The 21232-nt window shown below is 29.7% G+C and overlaps 3 protein-coding genes and 1 long non-coding RNA gene across 4 annotated transcripts; 1 reads left to right on the top strand and 3 right to left on the bottom strand.

Moving 5' to 3' along the window:
• Window positions 1–666: 666 nt before the first annotated feature.
• Window positions 667–2152, bottom strand: LOC116404665. Its single transcript, XR_004217664.1, has 2 exons — window positions 1984–2152; window positions 667–1247 (listed from the first exon to the last, which is right to left on the bottom strand). It is a non-coding gene; the product is annotated as an uncharacterized LOC116404665 (long non-coding RNA).
• A 1811-nt stretch (window positions 2153–3963) lies between these two features.
• On the top strand, window positions 3964–4341 carry LOC101206643 (auxin-induced protein 15A). The gene has a single exon (XM_004149867.1). It carries the CDS (start codon window positions 3964–3966, stop codon window positions 4339–4341), a length of 378 nt encoding a protein of 125 aa, XP_004149915.1.
• Window positions 4342–5681: 1340 nt separating this feature from the next.
• On the bottom strand, window positions 5682–9103 carry LOC101203595 (adenosine kinase 2). The gene is made up of 12 exons (XM_004149854.3): window positions 8889–9103; window positions 8469–8522; window positions 8195–8241; window positions 8070–8101; window positions 7864–7965; window positions 7707–7774; window positions 7316–7392; window positions 7114–7211; window positions 6960–7030; window positions 6761–6827; window positions 6485–6668; window positions 5682–6162 (listed from the first exon to the last, which is right to left on the bottom strand). The coding sequence occupies exons 1-12, from the start codon at window positions 8969–8971 to the stop codon at window positions 6020–6022; spliced, it is 1026 nt and encodes a 341-aa protein (XP_004149902.1). The 5' UTR covers window positions 8972–9103; the 3' UTR covers window positions 5682–6019.
• A 592-nt stretch (window positions 9104–9695) lies between these two features.
• LOC101206890 (phenylalanine ammonia-lyase G4) lies at window positions 9696–13289 on the bottom strand. The gene is made up of 2 exons (XM_004149868.3): window positions 12771–13289; window positions 9696–11633 (listed from the first exon to the last, which is right to left on the bottom strand). Exons 1-2 carry the CDS (start codon window positions 13160–13162, stop codon window positions 9884–9886), a joined length of 2142 nt encoding a protein of 713 aa, XP_004149916.1. The 5' UTR covers window positions 13163–13289; the 3' UTR covers window positions 9696–9883.
• Window positions 13290–21232: the final 7943 nt, after the last annotated feature.

Genomic DNA, 21232 nt, shown 5'->3' with positions numbered 1-21232 from the left:
AAAAGTTGAAACTATTTACAAAATATAAGAAAATAAGTGAAACTTTATTTTCATTCAATCTTTTGTTTTCAAATCACTACCAAACCGGACATAGTTTTTTGGATCCTATTCGACAAACTTTTTAAATAGTAAATATAGAGTTGACAAACTTTTTATACATAATTATAGAGAATTGAACTTTTGTGTTGAATATTGTTGAGTTATGTTCGTAGTGATAACTTCTAAACCATTAACATGTGTTAGTCGCTTAGTTTGAATTAAAAATAATTCAATAATATAAAATAAAGGATTTAAATTTATAAACTTTTAGTTGATTATTATGTTATACATTTGTTGAACTATGTTTATGTTTATGAATATTCTGACCTTGCTTTGTTTCCACTAGAACTTTACATTAGAAATATAACGCTTTCCTCAACTAAAAGTGTAGCCATATGCTTATTATTATTTTTATTATTTAGTCTTTCAAGTTTAAATAGACTAGGATTCATTTTATTCCTTACGACTTGCAAAATGACACTTATTCTTGAGATTTAGAAGATGCTTTGATGTGGTTTGAGTTTCAGCAAAGCATTAGTCCAACTTCACTCTATGACCATTTAAAAAAACATTTTTTCTAAACTTTAGAAATTAGAGGGTCGCTTTTAAAATTTCAAAGACATGATAGAAACACAATCCCCAAGCTTCAAAGATATAAAAAAAATTAGAGTGTGTTTGAGGTAAGGAGTAGGGAGCAAAAAAAGACTCGTAGGATCGAGTCCTTGCGGCCCCAATGAATAAAGTTCACTTACTACAAGCCCAAGCCCAAACATTTAATCCAAAAAAAACTCCTAGCTATCTTCTTTTTTTCAATATTCATTAAAAAAAATTAACTAAAAATAATATATCCACTCACTCTCTCGGTTTCTCCCTCTTTGTCATTCGTGTTCATTTAGTCCTCTACCTTTGTCAACATTAGAGACCTATTGTTCATCTCTATTGAATTATGTTGTTGAGCTATCATTCACATTTGTCGTTGAAGTAAACACTAAATCTCTCACGTCTCACTCTTTCGGTTTCTCCCCTCTATGATCTGTCTTCGTTTAAGAAGTCTACCATGTTGCTATTCACATCTTCTTAATTGAAAGGGTCGCCACCCACATTTAGATTTTCCATTTTTCGATACAAAACCCCGGCCTCTATCATCTCCTTCAAATAGCGAGAATGGAGTGAATTTCCTACACGTGACTAGGGACAAAAATAATAACCTGTGTGTTTGAGGGATAAATGACTATTTTGGTTTAACAAGAAAATAGTAAACATGATAACAAATAATTAAAAAATTATGAATGTCAAATAATAAAGACGATCACATTTAGTAAATACTATAGAAAATAAGAAGTTCACTGTAGCTAATTATAACTTAATCTTTAACCTTATATATATTTTCAAAAGTCGTACTTTCATGTGAAGCTATCTATATTTTTAGAAGGTGTAGTCTTAGAGGAGAGTGAGACAAAGTGGCTAGTGACAAAGACAATTGAAAGAATGAGGTATGGATAGTGCAAATGGTCTAAGGTGTGTGACCATTGTGACTTTCTCATCATTTTAGTATGCCTTTAACTAATTCATTTTTGTTGACTCATTAGACATTACATCTTTCAAGTTTTTTTATGTTAATATTTTTTAAATTGTGTTTTACTTGTATCTATGCTAACTAACAAAAACGAACTTTGTTATGTTTTTTATTTTCATGGTTCGATTTTGACTAGTTTCTTTTAATTTCTCAATTAACTTTGTATCTATTGATGTGCAATAGTGGGGGGTTTTCTCTCATATTCAAATCTACATCTACCGCTAACATATGTTAGAAAACGATCAAAAGCATCAAACAATATTCCTAACTTTATTTTTGCTTGAGGCTATGAAAAATTAAATATCTAGTAGCTACAAAGAAATTAAAAAAAAAAAAAAAGTTCACTTTCACCTCTCACTCCTTCTTACCCAATTTTGATAATGTTGCATGCATGTGAAGGATTTCCCCCTTTTCCCCTCCAACCATAGAAATCCAAATATATCCAATCCTTCTCCCTCTCTCTTTCTCTTTAAATTGAGTAGAGAAATAGAAGGGGAAAAAGGGCAGTAATAATAATTGGAGTGTGGAGATGGGAAATCTTTGCAAATCTGTTGGCCATGAGGGTGATGATGAAAGGTTTTGATGTGTTGGTTCTTAAAAGAGAAACCAATAGATTGAATGAATTTTTAAAATTAGAAAAAAAAAACTACAAACAAAAATGTTTGAAACTTTTGTCTTGAAGCTAAATCTGTGTGCTATAGCTCTAGGTTTTTGCTTCACATTCAAAAGAAACCCAACCCCACACCCTCACTACTTTCTGTGAAACATTTAATATAATATTAACTTTTGGGACCAAAACAAACATGGGGCCAAAACCATCAAGCATAATGACTCCACAAGCTACGTCTTCCTTCTAATGCCAACTTCTTCCATATCACATCAAATGATGATGGTCGTTGGTTGATTTATAAGAGATGAACGTAACAATTTTCAATAATATGAAACTATTTGGATGAAACCGAAAATCAAAAGTAAAAGATTAAGATCATAATATTGTGGAGATAGATGGAGAAATTTGTTATATATCTCTAACACAACCAACATTCGTTGTTTCATGGATGAGAAAACGTCTCATTTACAAGGCTTTTTATCGTGAGAAACCAAGTATATGATCCCAAATCATAAAGATGTCATATAATTAACAAGGTTGTTTGCTAAGCACACATGCTTAATTTACCAACATCGAAAATTTCATGTGACAATCTATCAAACCGATCTACTATAATTTTGAGAACATATGTGAATTTTGACTAATCTCACAAGATAGTAAAGAACTTTTATATATACATTTTATTGTCATAATAAAATAACCATATAGGCGGCTCTTTGATTTTGGTGACAAAAAAAACTCTTATTATAATCTCATCCACATATTCGGACATACGATCTCTAGATAGTTACTTAAAGATTTGGTCTTCGTTTACAAGGTCACCCCTTAAAAGGAAATGTGTTCTACTTACTCCCAATCAAATCACTTTTAACCAAGCAAACTCCTTTTCACTAAAGTTCATTCTCTGCCAATTAAGTTCATTGACATAGATCACAATGTCCATACATGTCACTGATTGAAGCACGCTAATATGACTAAGAGACATGACTATGATACCACTTGTTAGAGGTATACCTCTAACACGTCTCTGCTAATATAATTGGACATAAATGCTCGAGACTTTAATTTGTTTCTTGTTTTATCGTAAAATGTCTCATACAAATAAAAATAATTGACATTCCTTAAATATCATGGATTTTCTTATGTGAGACTTTGATTGTGCACTTCTACAATCTACCAATCTTGAATCATTGTTCACCCAACTCACAATTGTTAGCTACGATTAAACAGAGACAAACAGTATATTTTACTTTTGGTACCAATGATTGTCTTGAAAAATGAGCCATAAAACATCGTCATCTATGTATGAGAGAAAAAGAGTAATTAATTTAAGTTATCCAAAGACTGAGTATGCAAATTGCACTACAAAATATACACAAGAAGGAGGAGGAGAAGAAAAGAAAAACTACCAACCAACTCTGTCCCATTCCTGTTTCCTTTTTGTTATCAGTGTGTGGGGGCATAACCTTCAAATTTTGGCTTTCTCTAGACTTACTGTTGTTATAATTAAACACATTCATATATTCAGACAAACAAAAAAACAAACTCATTATCCATATTAAATATAGCAGTCAAACCAAACCATCACTCTCTCTTATCCTTCAACCCATTTAATGCATGCACAAGTACGACTCCTACTTCCTTCTATATAGATATATATATGTGTATATATAGTCCCATATCTCTAGTCGAAGAGGGTATCGAATCTCGGATACGGTTGAGAGACAACAGATCAATCATGGTTAGGATTTGGGAAGACAAGATGATAGAAGGGAAATTGAAGAAAGGCAAGAATTTGGGAAGTCAGGTTGTGAAGTATGGAAAAAAGTGGTGGAGGTTGTGCTGGGGTGTAGTGAAAGAAGGTGCAAAAGCAATTCCTAAAGATGTACCAAAGGGTCATTTTGTAGTGTATGTGGGTGAAGATTGGAAGAGATATGTTATTGAGATTGGAGTGTTGAGACATCCTTTGTTTAAGATATTACTTGATTCTGCTGAGGAAACGTTTGGATTTGATAATGGGAATTCAAAACTATACTTACCTTGTAAGGAGTGTGTTTTTGTTACAATTCTTCAATGTGTACATTCTTCTACCCCTTCTTTGGAACTTGTATTTTGAGCATAAAGAATATGGCACTAGTGGATTTGAAATGTAACCAATATTTTGTTTTTTTTTTCTCTCTTTTGAATTCTTGGTTGGTAAATGTGTAGCTTCACTCCATACTCGTGACAATGAAAATTAAATGTGGTGTGGGTGAAAGATATGGTTAAGTATTTGACTCCATAAGGATAATCGGATGAAGCAATTCAAATAAGTGATTTGTTTTATTTAGTTAAGTATCGTGGCAAACCCGATTTTTAGAGTTTAAGAGATCAATTCATAGGATCTGCCCTGAGAGAAAAATAATCCCCAAGTATAGAGGTCGACCCTAGACAAATTATGAGCCAAAGTCAATCTATGAAGCCAACTACATGTCTTTGGATTCATTTGTAACGCCCAGAAACATTAGTAACGGGCAAATTAATTAGGCCTAATGACCATCTCGAAAACATTTTTCTATATCATGAAAAGGGTTCGAGTCATTTGAGGAACACTAAAATAATATCTTAACTTCTCTTATCTCTAGCTTTTTCTCTAAACTATTGTTAGCTTGATCGACAAAGTATTGGTGGTCAAGTAGGGGACTAGTGCGAAGTTCTTTATTTTACACAATGTTCATTTCGTTTCCTTGCAAATATTGTAAACTCAACATTGTGTTTTGTTTTACCAAAAATATAAGGCCTCGTGACCATATGGTATTGGTTCGCTAGATCTAAACTTATTTAAAAGGCATTAATTTGGTTAGTGTGGAATCTTACTTTTCTACCTAAATTTTTAAGGTACATTTGCCTCACTGCTTGTTGATTTAAAATTTCATACACAAAAAATGAGAATTTATTAAGAGTATAACAAGAAAGGATAAAAACAATTTAGGTTCTAAACTTTATTGGAGAAAATCAAATTTGACCATTAACTTGTTTTAGTTGTTCTCAGTCATACTCTGAAATTTCAATTTTAACTTAAAATAATTAGTATCCCAATTTTAAACCTTAGCTCAATCAACCCACAGATCATTTGAAATGTTATTTTTGCCTAAAATATTTTTAAATAGTTAAGGATTTTTAGGACACTATTAAAGCATATTCTATATTTTCACAAGCACTTCTCATTAGAAGACAAGCTTGAAAAGTAGTTTATAATTAGTAAAAACAAGAAAGTCCTTTTGGGTCAGTTGTATTGCTATCAATTTTAAAATCAAAAGTTGGAATCCCTCCGCTAAACTAACAAAACACAAAATAGTTTAAAGTTGCTGTCGCTCATATTTTTAGTTATGAAGTCGATCAAATCCACACTGTATTTTAGGCCTTTAGGTTAATTCTTTTCCCTATCAACTCCTTACGAAAAATGAGCATGGCATAAATTATAGAGTCAAAAAATTTCTTCCGATCAGTTCAAAGATGCATCCAAAATTACAAACTTCATAACTTGAGATACACATGGTTCGAGATTAAACGATATCAATTCAAATTCAGAGTCTAGCTCAAATGAAAATTTTCCATCATGAGATGAAATACTCTGAGAAAAATTGGACAATTCAAAAAATAGAATCGACTCCCGAGTCTCGATGGATGGATTTAGAAGTGAATATATAAAGACTTTTCATAATAAAGTAATAGAGGAGATGTGAGGTGAAAAATTGCTGCTGCTCTAGCATGGAAGGAAAGGATTTGATAATCCTGCATCATACCAAAGCTGTCTAATTGAAGTTGGGTTTCTCAGGGTATGTGCAGCCGGACCTTTGGATTATCACATTAGACGCATAGCAACCGGCTTTCACACAGTCTTCAATGGGCTTCTCTTGAACCAATTGAGATAAGAACCCCCCAACAAACGCATCTCCTGTTGCAAGAATGAAGACATCACAAATCGAAAGAAAAGGAAGTCAGCTTCAGTATCGAAAGGAAAGTACAACTACGTGTGCCCTCATGGTCTAAACTCTACAAATGATATGATAAATGGGGGATGCAAAAATATTCCAATAAACGTTCTACATGTGACTTGCAAAAGTCCGAACATAGTCTAGTGAATAAGATAGAAGCTACCATTCAAAGGTTGATGGTTTGGTCTCCAACTGGAGAATTGTTGAACTCAAAATGAAAAAAAGTAACACAGTATCTCCATGCATTTACCAATTAAAAGTAGAGAGAAGAAGGCCATATACCTGCCCCATTGGTGTCAACCAACTTCTCCTTGGGCAATAAAATAACAGGGAATAATTTTGCCTTCCCATCTTCAGCAACCACCACAGGATCAGCACCTTGAGTGATGACGGTGATCCTCTTGCGTGTTCCTGATGCCTTTGGCCATTGGGAAATCTTTATGGCAATCTCCTCGACATTGTCGGTCTAATCAGAAAAGACATAACCTTAGTAATCAGAGAGAGAGCTTCAGTTCAGTATTTGGATTTGAGAGCCCAAATGAACCTTATGAAAATTACCTCCCATCCATGAACTTTTGAGAAGGTTCTTGCTTCTGTTTCGTTTCCAAACACATAATCCATGTACCTGTATCAAAAATCAAGCCAAAAGTTCATACCAACAATCGTGACCAACAGTAAGTGTGGAAATACCATCAAGAAGGAAGAAGTTCTACATCCATTGCAGTAAAGACGGTATAGAAAAATGCACAAGACTTACGGCAGAGCTTTCTCCTGCACATCTCTGAAGAATTCACAAATGAAAGGAGCAGAAAGATTCATGCTGAAGACCTGCAGAAGCACGATAATTTTCTAAAGTGCTGAAACTAGAATTCAAAGGAATTGTAGTCAAACATCAAGTGTGGAAATGTGACCTTGTTATTTGCGGCAGCATGAGCAGCAACGAGTTGGATGGACTCTGGGGAAACCGTCAAGAAAAATCCAGCAATATAGTAGTATTTTGCCTGCTCCACTGTTAAAAAGAAAATTTGCATTGAGATCAAGCCTGTTGTAGCATATAGTCTCTAAATACTCAAGCGAATGAAAAAATTATGAAAATGGGAGGACAATGAATACCAAGTGCCCAGTTTTCAGGTCGCTTCAAGTGCTCGGTTTTGTAACAGTTTGCGGCTGACAAGTTAGCAACAAGTGACCTGTACATTGTCAATGTAAGTTATACTTGACTTGACATGAAATATGGACATTTTATAGTTTTTGATGCATGCAAGTATAAAATATATTAATATATGTTATCTGGTTGGAGGTGAAGGAAGTTAGGATTTTAAAGTAGAAATATTAACAGTGAAACATGAAAAGGATGTTATCACCTCGACCAAAGAAATTAAAATGAAATTTAGAAAAATAGAAAAAAAATTTACTACACTGTTTCCAAAAGCTTAGTCACATTAAAAACATTTTTATGAAAATCCGATGGAACATTAAGCAAGACGTATATGGATAGCAATACCTCTCACCACCTACAACACAGACAGCACATGTACCAGTGGGAGTAGTTTCATCCTCATAATATTGTACCTGAATACATTTGATTTGATATTAATCATATACATTTGTAGTAGATAATTTCAAATCAGTAGAAGGTAGAAAAATGTGCCTAGACATACATTGACACCAGCAAGCTTCGAGTTTTTCTTCATTTCCTCCCCAAATTTGTCCTTTCCAATGGAACCGATGTAACTAGTAGCACCAGGAATTTGAAGCATCCACTGAAAAAATAAAGAATATATCATTAGGATCAAAGAAGAAATGGAACTTAATTTCATAAAACTGTATTCAAGGTAAAAATGCCACTAGTGAGGCAACTACGAACCTGAGCAACTTTAATGGAATTCTGAGTGGCACCTATCAGGTATAACAAAATTAACGTATTTACACAAATGATCAAGTAAGAAGAGGTAAATATTCAAAACTACTTGGGGAAAGAAATCAACACACCTCCTGCAATATATTCCACGTTATCTTTAGCAGCCAATTCCTCATACCTTTACAAATACATCAGTAAAAGTTGTAATGTTAGGATTTAAGCTTAGAAACAAAGTAAAGAACACGAGATACAAAACAATCAACCAAAACACCGCTCGCCATTTTGAAAACAAGTTCATTTGCCTGTTTGCTAATGGAAAAAAGAAATGCAGCTTCAAACCAATCAACCATCAAATAACCAGAATACCATGATTGAAGATGAAGAGAGACTAGGAAAGAAACTCACATCGGCAAATGTTTCTCTTCGGCAAGAATAGCATTGTTTAACTTGATATCATAACTGCCAAAAAGAAACGTAAATTAATCTATAGTAACACATTTGTTACAGAGCAGCTTCTTCAAACAAAAACCAATATACACATTCATAACAATACACAGAAAAACACAAGCATGCATCAGTAGCTACTTCACACTACATTATCAAATTATCAGAAAACCTAACACATCTAGATCTTACATTCATTTCTTCCACAACCAAAGTGTACATTAATAAAGAAACAAAAAAGTGACGGATCTGCCATGTAAAACCTAAACCACCTGAGAAATGCTTAGATCTATGAAGTAAACATCGCACTTCATCGTTCTTGTGGTACATTGGAGATATGACAAAAAAAAAAAAAACATAGAGAGATGGAAGTGAGGTTACTTCTGCAAGAAAGCGTTGTCGACGACGGCGGAGATGTCGAGCAGGGGATTGCCCATTCCCAAAATGATCTTCTCGTAGGCCATCGGAGGAAGATTTAGAAGGTGAATAACGAGAGAAGAGAAAGAAAGAAGAATGAGCGGCTTAATGGAGAAGAAGAGAATGCAGTTTGGAAGGTCAGTGAGAAGAGAGGAGAGTCCCAATTGCGCGTCACTTCCCTCTTTATTACCTTTTTAAACCCCACTTTTTTTTATAAAAAAGAAAGTTAATTAATAATTATTATTAAGCCATTAATTAATTAGTTATCAAATTACAATTTTAATTTGTGTCTATTCGGTAGACAATATGAAAAGGAACTTCGAAAACAAGAGATTAAAAAACTAATATAAACTATTCCTGATTAATTTATGAATTTGTTTTATGTTAAAATTAACTAATCTTGTAATGTCATATAACATAACATGTAATATATATTTTGATTTTACAAAATAATGCTCTATGCATTTTAAAATTTTCAATTCAAACTTTGGATATAAAATAAATATAAAGTGTTTGTTTTTAAAATTTGGATGGTTTGTATCACGTAGTTGGAAAAGCAATTATCGAATATAGAATTTAGAGAACCTATTAAATAAGAATCTAAAAATGTAAAACAAGATCTGAACCATCTACCAAATAAACTCTAAACTATGTTATTAGTAAACTATATTTTTTTTTAATTGAACAAGATAGGATGGAATTCAATTTTTGCTTAAATTGAAATGATTCAAAACATTGTAAATTAATATATATAGATAGAGTCAATCGTTGTAAAATAATTGGTCTTTTTTTTTTTTTAACTAACAATTTTTGTACTTGATAAATTTGAAATACAAATCTTAATTTAAGTGGAATGATACATGGTTGGACACACCAGAATTTAAATGTGTAATTGAAAAATTAATGAGTTTATGAAACTAATTTATGTCCTTCTTGAGACATAAAATAACATTCTATTTCTAACTCAGAGGAAGTGGAGCACCATTCCAATCCTTTAAACACTCAAGCATTGGATCTATCAATTTTCCACCAGAAATAGCTGTAAAAACCTTATCGAACTCTTCTCCCGGTGATCCATCTCTCTCTCCCGTCAACAATCGAGTTCCCAATGTTTCTCTGACAAACTTGTACAATGGATAAGATTTGCATTCTTTGATTTGGTTTTCAATTGCGGCACTTCCTTTTTCTACTTCCCTTCTCGCATTTTCCACTTCTTTAGGCAAAAGTGCTTTTAATTCGTCTTCAAAAGCTGTGATTTTTCCAAAGATCGAAGCATTTGGGTTGCTTTCGTTCTCACCATTTTTTATAGCATGATCTACCAATACCTGTCTTAGCTTTTGCATTAATGGATATGAAACACTGCAGGGGTCATCAATATAGGTAAAAATGTGTTCTCTATCCACAACTTGAAGCAAATCCTTCTCACTATACCTAAATGGATGGAGATTGCCATTAAAATGCAACACAAGGATCTTTTTTGCCACTTGGCTAACAGTGTTCTTTACTGTTTTCTTCAAATTCTCCTCCATGTGTCTTAAATCAATAGCTTGGCACAATGCCACTAAGTAAGTAGTGGACATAAGCTTTAAAATCTCAATAGCTTCAGCTGTTTTTCTCGATGATATCAACCCTAATGAGTTTACGTCTTGGTTATGTTGTTCAGCACTCTGAACATGATTGGTTACTGGATTTGCCAAATATTGAAGTTCAGAGCAATATGAAGCCATTGCAATCTCAGCGCCTTTGAACCCATAATCCAAACTTGGGTTTCTACTAGCAGTAAGGTTTGAAGGTAACCCATTATTGTAGAAGTCATTGACAAGTTCTGAGAACTGTGCAAACATGAGTTTACCAATAGAAGCAATCGCTAAACGAGTATTATCCATAGAGACACCAATGGGAGTGCCTTGAAAATTCCCTCCATGCAAAGCCTTGTTTCTCGATACATCAATCAACGGGTTATCATTCACTGAGTTAATCTCACGTTCAATCATTTTGGTGGAGTATCTAATGACTTCAATTTGAGGACCGAGCCATTGGGGAGAAGTTCTAAGAGCATATCGATCTTGTTTAGGCTTTTGAAGCGAGTCAATCTCGTGCAACTTTTTAGTAGTTTTGACGTAAGAACTTCCATATAATATATGCTCCATAATAGCAGCTGCTTCAATTTGGCCAGGATGATGCTTTAATTTATGGGTTAAATGATCTGTAAACTCAGGTTTTCCTTGCATAACTTCAGCAAAAATTGCTGACAATATCTCCGAAAGTATTGCAAGAAAGTTAGCTTCAAATAGGACCATAGAAGCTAAGCCTGACCCAACTGCAGTGCCATTGACAAGAGCAAGACCTTCTTTAGGCTGCAAATTGAAGAAACCACTAGTAATCCCAGCAAGATGAAATGCCTCATTTGAATTAAGAGATTCACCATTTGGCCCAATAGCCTTAGAATTAGGCCTACCAGTCAAAAGTCCAGCAATGTATGAAAGAGGAACTAAATCACCAGAAGCTGTGATGGTGCCTCTAAGAGGGAGGCATGGAGTTATGTTGTGATTGAGTAATTTGGCTATCGCTTCCAAAATTTCAAACCTAATGCCAGAATAGCCTTGCAAAAGTGTGTTGATTCTCACTACCATGGCAGCTCTTGTGGCTTGTTGAGACAATGTATGACAAGAATTTGAATCTTTTCCAAAAATTCCAGCATTCAAGAACCTGTTTCGTGCAAAGTTTAAATTATCACTAATATATTAAACCTACTAGTATGTTAAATTAATTATATTGATTTCAAAATTCATCACTACCAAAATTTATAAACACTAGACATGTTTAAAATTTTATATACCAAACAAATAAAATTGTATAAGGTTTAAGAGGACCAATAACTTAACACACTAAAAACAAAAAAGGTTTACCTTTTTTTAAAAAAAAAAGATAAATTAAGAAGATAAAGTATATTATTTTTGTGCGAAGTTTGAGTAAATTATAGAAACTCTCTTTTAAAGAAATTAGATGGAAAAAGAAAAGGTTATGTAGTTCCATTTTGTAACCTTTTTAGCTCTTTTTTTTTAAAAGAAAAAATACAATTTATTTCATTGACGATTTATGGGTTTTAAAAAATTGGTCAAAAAACAATAAAAGTAATTTTAAATCTATTTTCTTTCTTTTAGATTATGAATTTTAAAATATATATATATATATATATATATATATATATATATATATATATATATATATATATAATTTGATTGACTAAGAATGAAGTATGATAATATCTCACCAAAAAGTATAAATGTAATCATTAAGTTTTGACAATTAGATATTATTTTTTAATTCGTTCAAAAAAAATAAATTATACAATAAAGTTTTAGCCACTTGATATGGTTGATATGGTCGTATTTATGATTAATTATTTCATAACAAAAAAACCCTCAATTAAATATATTAAGCTTTAGTATTTATTTTAATTAATGCTTTAAAATTTGTAGATTTACTAGATGATGTATAAGAGTAATATTTTTTTTTTCTTAAACAATTTTATTTATTGTATGATTGATTAGTAAAATTGTGAACATAAACATAGCTAGACTAACCTAACATAGATAAATTCAATAAGAAATTTGAGGGTTTTAATCTCTTACTTAGTAACATCATTGACCGAAAAAAGGTATAAAGTTATAGTTAAAAGAAATTTAATGCAAAGCTCTCATAGACTAGACAAATGAATTATTATAAACTTTAGAACATAATAATAGTTAAGGTATCATCTATACTTATGTTAAGATTAATTTTATATAACGTTAAAGAACGAGAAATAAAAGTGCCTATAAAAAATACTGTCAATGTAATTACCTAATGAGTTCTTTTTGAAGGGCTTCTCCTTGGTCAGTCCTCCGATGAGACGTAGAACCAAAACCAGTTGTAACTCCATAGCTATCAGTTCCATTAGTCATACTTTCAACGACCCACCTACTACTCGCCTCCACAGCAGAACGAGCCTCCTCAGAAAGCTCCACCACAACGTCAGAGCTACGAGCAGCAATGGCAGCAACTTGCGCTATCGTAAGACTCTCGCCTCCAAGTCGCACAACAGAACGACGAAACTCCATCACCATACGCTTAAACTCCTCCAAATGACTCCCCTCCAGCCCTTTCGCCGCACCACTCCAGTACGCGGCCACACCAGCACACAAAGAGGGCTCCTTCTCCCATCCATGGTGGCCATTTTCTGGACGGGGTTCCATTGTTTTCTCCAAAAAAGAACTCAAAAGTCAGAACAAATGAGAGGAAGACTTTAGGGGGAAATAAATTTCGTTTTTTTTTAAAATTTGTTAATGTATAAATGGAAGCAAAAATTTAAAGTTATAGAAAGTTGGCTTAATTTTTGGATGAATGGAATTCGGGTAATCTATATATATACACACACACAAACAAAAAAGTGGGTAGGTAGGATGGGTTAGTTGAAAGCTGTGGTTAGCCGTTGGATCTTTTTCTGGAGATACTGACACGTGGAAATTATCACTATTTTGATACGGAGGGGTTTGGTTGGTGAACTTCTGTGGACCCCACTTTTCCAACTCCATCGCTTTACTCCTCCGACTCTCTCTCTCTCTTAATGTAACAAATTTGTAGAAGAATTTGAAGAGTTTGGAGTTATTAGTACATTTTAATATATCCTAAGTTCTTAGTTCCCTACCTATTTTTAAATATCCTATGTTCTTTTTTTTATATTTTAATTTAAATCACTTTTAAATTTATTTTAGTAAGTTAATTTAAATTTGTACACCTTTTTAAAATAAAGAAAAGAGGAATTTACGTAAATAGAATAAAATATAAAGTATTTACATAGGAAATGTGCCTTTCTTTTTTAAATATGTAGGTTGAGATTTCAGCGGGCTTAATAGAAATTACAAATTAAATAAAAAATAAACTATGAATTTTATTTATTTATTTATTTTTAGGATGGAAACTTTTGAATTAAAGTTCTATAAAAGATGGATTTGTATGAATTATGCTATGGGTAATATCTCTATATATAAAAAAAAGCATCTAACAAATTAAATACAGTATAATGAATGAGATACATATTACCATTGTTTATTTGTATACATTAATTTATTGTTGATATTAACATTAACTCTACAATTATTCTTTGAAATTTTAAGAGAATAGGTAATTTAGAGGATTTGATAAATTGTTTGTAATATCAAATTTTCTACCAATAATGTTGATTAAAACAATGTAAGTGTTCTTTTTATGTATATATTTACACACACCCATATACATATATATGCATGCATACATACATTCAATATAAAATATAATTACGACAGTTGAAAATCAATTTGCTGTTGAATGATTTCTATCTCACAATCTTAAATGATGCATAGTTTGATATGAATTTGTTATCACACGATTCTTAAAATAGCATATGTTTATTATTCCTTCTTTTTTCAATAATTAAATAAAAAAATAGAAACATTTTTCATAAATGTTTTTATAATTATTGATTGTTCTTAACTTTTTTGATCAATTTTAGTTTCGGTTAAAATGTAGGAAGAACAAGTGTTAAATATTTACATTATTTAATACAAATAACTTTCTATATAATATTAATCATAATAATACAAATTTTGTATATGTGAAGTTAATTGCGTTATTTGTACCATTGGTTTTTTATAATGTTAAATTAAAATTACTATACTTATGTTATAAATTATATGATCGTGAAACACTAAAGTGAAATTGAAAATTACTTTAGTGGGGGAGTTGTGATTTTATAAAAAAAGAAATTGAAAAAATGTTAGAAAGGCGTTGGTGTATTTAGTATGATAAAAAAAATGAATCGAAAAAAAGAGAAGAGTTGAAAAATGGTAGTAGGTAATGGAAATTTAGGTATTTGGTGTCACCACTCCCCACCTACTATAACCTTTTTTTCTTTTTCTTCTTTTGCTAACTCTACTTTCATCTTCACTGTTCTAATTTCTTTACTAAAATTAGAAGAAAAAAATCCATTTAAATTAATGATTTGAATTTAGAATAACTTTCAATTCATGTAAGAAATCGAGACTCTTAATTCTTTTTTTTTTTCTTTCTAAAATTAAATTTATATTGTTTTATTAGCTATTTTCTAAAAATATATTTTTCTAGAGAAATACTAGTTTTCTAAATTTTTACAAAAGGTTTTGTTTTTTTTTTTTTGTTGGCATTTAGCTAAAAATACTCTGTACTCTAAAAAATAATCATGAAAAGAAATTAAATAGAAATGGGTTTAATAAGGTATGAATTAAAAAAAATGAATAAATGAAATTGGTGCAAATTAATGGAATATTTTTAAATGTATAATATACATTGTTTTAGGATTAATTTTTATTTAATAAATAGGCAAAATATTTAGGTTTGCTATTTTTATTTCTTTCTTCTTTTTATGCTATCCTTTTTATTTTCATCTCTTACGATATTTTTTCATTCCATGGTTTTTTCTATTCTTTTACGGATTTTTTAAATATTTATATTTGCTCTTTCTTTTCGTATTATTTCTTCTCCAATTTGTTTATATTATTTAATACTTATTTTATTTTCCTTTCCCTCCTCTTTTTAAATATTTTCATTCACCAAATATAAAAAATCGTGAAAAATGGTTGGAATATTAGATTGCCAATTGTAAATGATCGTGTACTAAATGTGGTAGAAAATTTGTATAGATTTTAATACCAAAATTTAAACGATCGTGTGTCAAATCAAAATAATTGCATACCAAAAAATCATTTTAAAAATTCGTTTAGATTTGGATCAAATGTAAATGATCATCTAGAGAATAATAGGAAATCTAAACAATGGTTCTATACGATATAAATATTTTGTTGCTTTATTTTATTTTTGAAAATACCTTTTATTTGAGTGGACCTTCCAATTTTAATTACGAGTGAATTCAACTTAATTAATATATGGTTTTTAATGTCCATGAAAAAATAAGAGTCTTCCAAACTTAGGACTTTATATGGTATTAGTTGGACAATTAATTAAATAAAACTTACAAAATTTAATTTCAAGCTACTAAGTTAGGCTAAATTTTGTTGGTTTTAAATTTCATTTTGTTTTTGAAAACTAAACCATAAATTTTTTTAAAAAACCATTCCATCTCGATTGTATGATAAGTTTCTTCTGTCATCATCTAGATTAAGACAGTGACATAACGTTTTCTATATTTTTATTAAAACAACGTCTCTTTTCTAAAAGTTAAGAAACGAAATATATCTCGTTTGTGACATTGAGTTTTATTTTACGATCAAACAGTTTATCCATTTTTTTATTGTGAAGTTGATGAAAAATATATGGAAATTTCGATTTTAATTTTATTTTGTCGTCAGAGTACTAATTCATTTTTTTAATCTTTTATTTAGTGTGCATGATTGCAGGATAAAAAATCAAAGCTTTAAAGTTTAACAAATAAGATCTTTTTAATCACCGTGAATTCTTTTTATTACACACGGACTGTTTTCAATTGAAGTATTTATTTAATTATTACAAAGACATCTAAATAATATCAATTTAATATTTTAAAATATTGCATTATAAACGTGAGACTAAAGAAATTTAACCGTTCAAACCACTAATAAAACGTGGTACTATTAGAATTTGATCATTCTAGTTGTATTTTAATTTGACGTTCATTTAACTCTGTCTCATTTCATTGTATATTAATTTGACCTTGTCTAATAAACTATATAAATATAAAAATTACTTCAGTTTAAACAAATCTTCAAAATATTTAAAAACTTAAATGTTGGAATTATGTTTAAGTGTACCTATTAAGCATAAAGTTAAATTTAATGGTATAATATAATGTTTAAATTTTAACATTCTACAATATAAAAAGTTATGTAGTAAGATACAAAATTAATGTATATTAATTTAGGGTCGATCATTATTAAACATAAATTTAAGATAAACTTCTAACCTAATATTCATTAATGCATGCCTCTATACATAGAAGTTTTGAATTTGCTAATGTTTAGAGATGGAATGATCTATCCTCACCTCTCATTGTTGCAACTATCATCACATTAGTAAATTCATTTAAACATTTTATAAAGATTATTTTTATAATCTTGGGTGCATTAATAATTCTTACACAACGTGTAAACTAATTCAAATATATGAAATTATCAAAATGCAAGCAATGAAGTTTGGAAGTAGTGGCCTATAAATTTAATTGTGAAAAAAATAAAATAGTTATGAAATGAAGTATGAAAGATTAATGTAAACAAAATTTATAAATTTTATGACTTGTTTTTTTTTCTTTTGTCAATATCAATATTTTAATAAATGTTGAAATGTGAATGTTTATATAATAAAATGAGATGATGTGGGAAAAGTTGGTAAATGAGCTAGAATTCTAGAAGGTGTATGAAATTGTCAACTAAAATTATATTTACTTAATTTGTTTAATGTTGAGTATTAGAAAAAATAGGAATTAATTAATAAATAAATAATAAAGTGAGTAAACATAAATTAATTGTTTGTTTTTTATAATAATATTTGATGTTTCTTAAGAAAGAAAAATTAATAAAATCGTACGCAATGGATAACATGTTCTCAATGATTATTTAAAAATATACTATTAATAAGCACATCAACAATTAATTATTATTAAAAATCTCAATTTGAGTTTAAATGTAAATATGTTAGGTCCCACTCAGTTATTATTCTATTTCTTATTTTTTATTTTTAATGATTAAGTTCATAAACATTATCTCTTTTTTTCTTCCTAAAATGTTTACTTTTTTCTGTATCTACTTTTTAAAACAAGATAAATTTTAAGAACTAAAAAGTATAGTTATTATTGTTATAAAAAAAAAAAAAAAGAAATTGAAATTTGACTAAGAGTATAACTTTTGTATGCAGAGAATTAAGAAAAATAACTTTGCTTTTTTTTTTTTTTTAAAAAAAAGAACGAAATAGTCAGTAAACACGTTAAAATTGTTTTTAAATAATTTGAAAATATACAATCTATTAAACATCAAATATATATATATATAATATTTATTTGACCTTCCGAATATATAAAAAAAAAAGTCTATTTGCTACAAAACTGAAACTTTAATCAATATTCATAACTTTTTGAACTTTTAAACTTAAACGATATTTGTATTCGTTTGGTAACGTTTTTGTTTTTTGTTTTTTGTTTCATGTTCATTTTTTTTAGAACAAAAAACATGAATGTGTTTGATAACTTTTATGTTTTTGGAAGAAAAAAAAAAACAGAAATAGAAATTGTGTTTGATAACTGTTTCTTTTTTGTTGATTTTCTTTAAGATTCATTTTTTTATTATTAAATTAAACATCAAACAAAAATATATGTTCTCCACTAAACATAAAAAAAATAAAATTATCAAACCTAGATAAGAAAGTCTTCTTGTAATCTTAAGAACGAGATGAAGATTGAGATATAAAGGACAGAGCCGAGCGAGGAAGACGAAAACTCATGGCAAAGATGAAGACAAAAACTCACGGCTAAAACATAAATATAACAAAACCTCACAAATTCGATGAAAACCCCTAGTGAAAACACAATTTGCACAAAGAGGAAGAGAAAAACTCAAATCCAGCAAAGATGGATGTGTCATGTAGAGGAAGATGGTGTGAGGCAAAAAGGAAGACAATGAAGATGATGAGAGGAAGAGGAAGATGATGATTATTTGAAAAAGATGATGGAGATAAGAAGAAGAAAAAGGTAACCACGTGGAGACTGGTTATTTGGAGAAGAAGATGGAAATAAGAGGAAGAAAAAGGAATTCACCGGAGGAAAATGGAAAAGGAAAATGAAATAGAAAAACAATTGAAAAAAATGAAAATGAAACCTATAAAAAAAATTGAGAGAAAGGAAACCAATAAAAAAAATTGTGAAGAGAGAATCAATAAAAAGAAGTGAGAAAAAGGAAAAAAAAACAATAGAAATAATTGAAAAATGACGTCGGGAGAAACTATTTTTTTCTCCAATAATCCCTTACAAAATGAGAAATGTTTACTTTTTTTTTAGAACGAGAAATAAGAAAAGCTATTAAACACGTATGTTTCTTAAAAAATGAAAACAAAAATAGAAACATGGAATATGAACTTTACCAAAAGGACCATAAGTTACCAACTTAAAAAATGAAAACAAAAATAGGAAACACGAAACATAAACATGAAGACCATAAGTTACAAAATTAAAGATGGAAAACTTGATTAGACATAAAAAAAATTAAAATTAAAATCTTAAAATAAGATTCTTGTTAGTTTTTTTTTAATACCTCTTAAACCTAACCTATGAGTTATAAAAGTAAAAGAAATTTTAAAATGATTTATTATACAAAACATTAACAATAACAAGTTAAATACTTATAGAATACAATTTAAAAGTTTTAAAACTAAAGTTGTAATTTAAAGTACCATCCACATTTAATAAATGTAATTTTGCAAAAAAATAAAAAGAAACAATATGGGCTTGTGTCCGGCCCAGTCCTTGAAAGGTCAGGCCCAATTGTTAAAACCATTTGCTAATCAGTATTTCTACCAAAAACATGACTTTTAAATAGTAAAATTGCTTGGATTGTTTTAAAATCTACAAAAATATCACAATTTGAAAACAAAGGTCTACACAAAAGCTGTCATCATTACATACATTAACACACTTCCTAATATCAATCTATCTATTAATTACACGACCTTCACTATCAAACTAAAACCATTTGTATTGTCAAAAGCTAAGAAACTATATACTAAGTCGGTGACTCATAAATGTTTTGGTAAAGCTATTTGTTGTTTTTAAAAAGGAAGGCATAATGTGAGACATATTCTAGCTTTTGCATTTTTCTTTTTTATAATTATATCTTTTATTTTTTTCTATTTGATTTTCATTTTTGTGGGTTCCATGTGTTACAAAAATCCACTCAAATCATAAACTTTATAATCAAATAATTAAAAACCTAAACTTGTTCTAATTTCTCCCCACAAAGGAATATATGAATAAGGCTCTTTACTTCACAAAGATAAGCTTATTTTAGTTTGAACCCTTCACTTTCAAAATGCTTTGTCACAAACTTTGAAAATGGAATTATTCCACAATATATTTTACTTTTATTATTATTATTATTACTAAAATGATGATTTTGTTGATTTTGTTGATCCTTTGCCAGTAAGGAATAGCTTTATACATCAAATAAAACCCTTTGGATCTATCATTTCTTTTTCTTTTTATCCTTCAAACATTAATATTGGGTAACCTTTTCAAATATCTTAAAATACACATACTATAAAAAGTTAACTTCTTAATCTTTTTCACAAAACAAAAAAGTTTGGAATATATATATATATACATTCCAATGTTAAATTACAACTTTAGACATCAAAATTGAGATTTATGTTTATTTAACTTGTAATCATGTTGGAAGGACATTTGCAAAAATTCTAATAGTCTATGTTTGGAACGTAGGCTGTTATCTCAACTTTTGTCGACATTGTTTTGGTGGCTACTATTTGGAATTTTGCTTTGGCTTGACCTTTTACTTTTACGTGGTAAATATTTGGAATTTAGTGAGAGATGGTGTGACAAAGAGGAGAGAGGAGAGTGAGGGTATAATATCACGGCCAAATATGATCAAGTGGACTAAAATAGCTCACACCACTCTCCCTAATCCTAAGACCAGACAATATCTTACATATGTCTAAGAATCTCTTAATTTGGCATTCAACTTTTAATTATATGTTAATAGATTTTTTAACGGGTCATTCACCTATATATATTAAAGTTAAAAAAATTATCCGACGTAAAAATGAATAGTTTAGAGTTTTATTAAAAGAACTTATCATATGTTTACTTTCTAAAATAAATTTAAAAGCTAAACTTATAATTTAAACTGTGAAATATTAAAATTCTCTAAGACGATTATAATTTAAAGGGAAAAAGGTTTATTCTATTGAAAATGGTGGTAGAAAAATGATTGAAATAAAAGCCAAATTTGAATGAATTGATGATTTTAGTATATAGTATTTTGTGGGTACAAATTACTATAGTTTAATTTGTACATATTGATTCACTTATTTAAAATAGACCACACCCATTTATTCAACAGTTTATTAATTGGACCATTTCTTTACTATAGAGCTGTCTCCTATTATTAAACTAAATACTCTATTGTTTTTTTTTTTCTTCATCAAAATTAATTAATACATGGTGACATTTCAAATAGACATGAAAAATAAATCTGTTATTTATTTTCCTTTTTGCCAATTGCCAGTGTGCCAATATATATATATATATATGATGAACA

The sequence above is a fragment of the Cucumis sativus genome, chromosome 6, assembly GCF_000004075.3.
Source record: "Cucumis sativus cultivar 9930 chromosome 6, Cucumber_9930_V3, whole genome shotgun sequence".
Classification (NCBI taxonomy): domain Eukaryota; kingdom Viridiplantae; phylum Streptophyta; class Magnoliopsida; order Cucurbitales; family Cucurbitaceae; genus Cucumis; species Cucumis sativus.
The sequence above is the reverse complement of the archived record's forward strand: the minus strand, read 5'-3'. Positions and strand labels throughout refer to the sequence as shown.

What these genes read in the sequence shown, in the direction of transcription:
- LOC101206643 (XM_004149867.1), top strand. Translation starts at nt 3,964, where the DNA reads ATGGTTAGGATTTGGGAAGACAAGATGATAGAAGGGAAATTGAAGAAA.
- LOC101203595 (XM_004149854.3), bottom strand. Translation starts at nt 8,971, where the DNA reads ATGGCCTACGAGAAGATCATTTTGGGAATGGGCAATCCCCTGCTCGAC. An exon ending in ATTCCATTAAAGTTGCTCAG is followed by an intron (nt 7,966 to 8,069) that starts GTTCGTAGTTGC and finishes TTATTTTTTCAG; the next exon opens with TGGATGCTTCAAATTCCTGG. An exon ending in TGTGTTGTAGGTGGTGAGAG is followed by an intron (nt 7,393 to 7,706) that starts GTATTGCTATCC and finishes GACAATGTACAG; the next exon opens with GTCACTTGTTGCTAACTTGT.
- LOC101206890 (XM_004149868.3), bottom strand. Translation starts at nt 13,162, where the DNA reads ATGGAACCCCGTCCAGAAAATGGCCACCATGGATGGGAGAAGGAGCCC. An exon ending in CTTCAAAAAGAACTCATTAG is followed by an intron (nt 11,634 to 12,770) that starts GTAATTACATTG and finishes TGCACGAAACAG; the next exon opens with GTTCTTGAATGCTGGAATTT.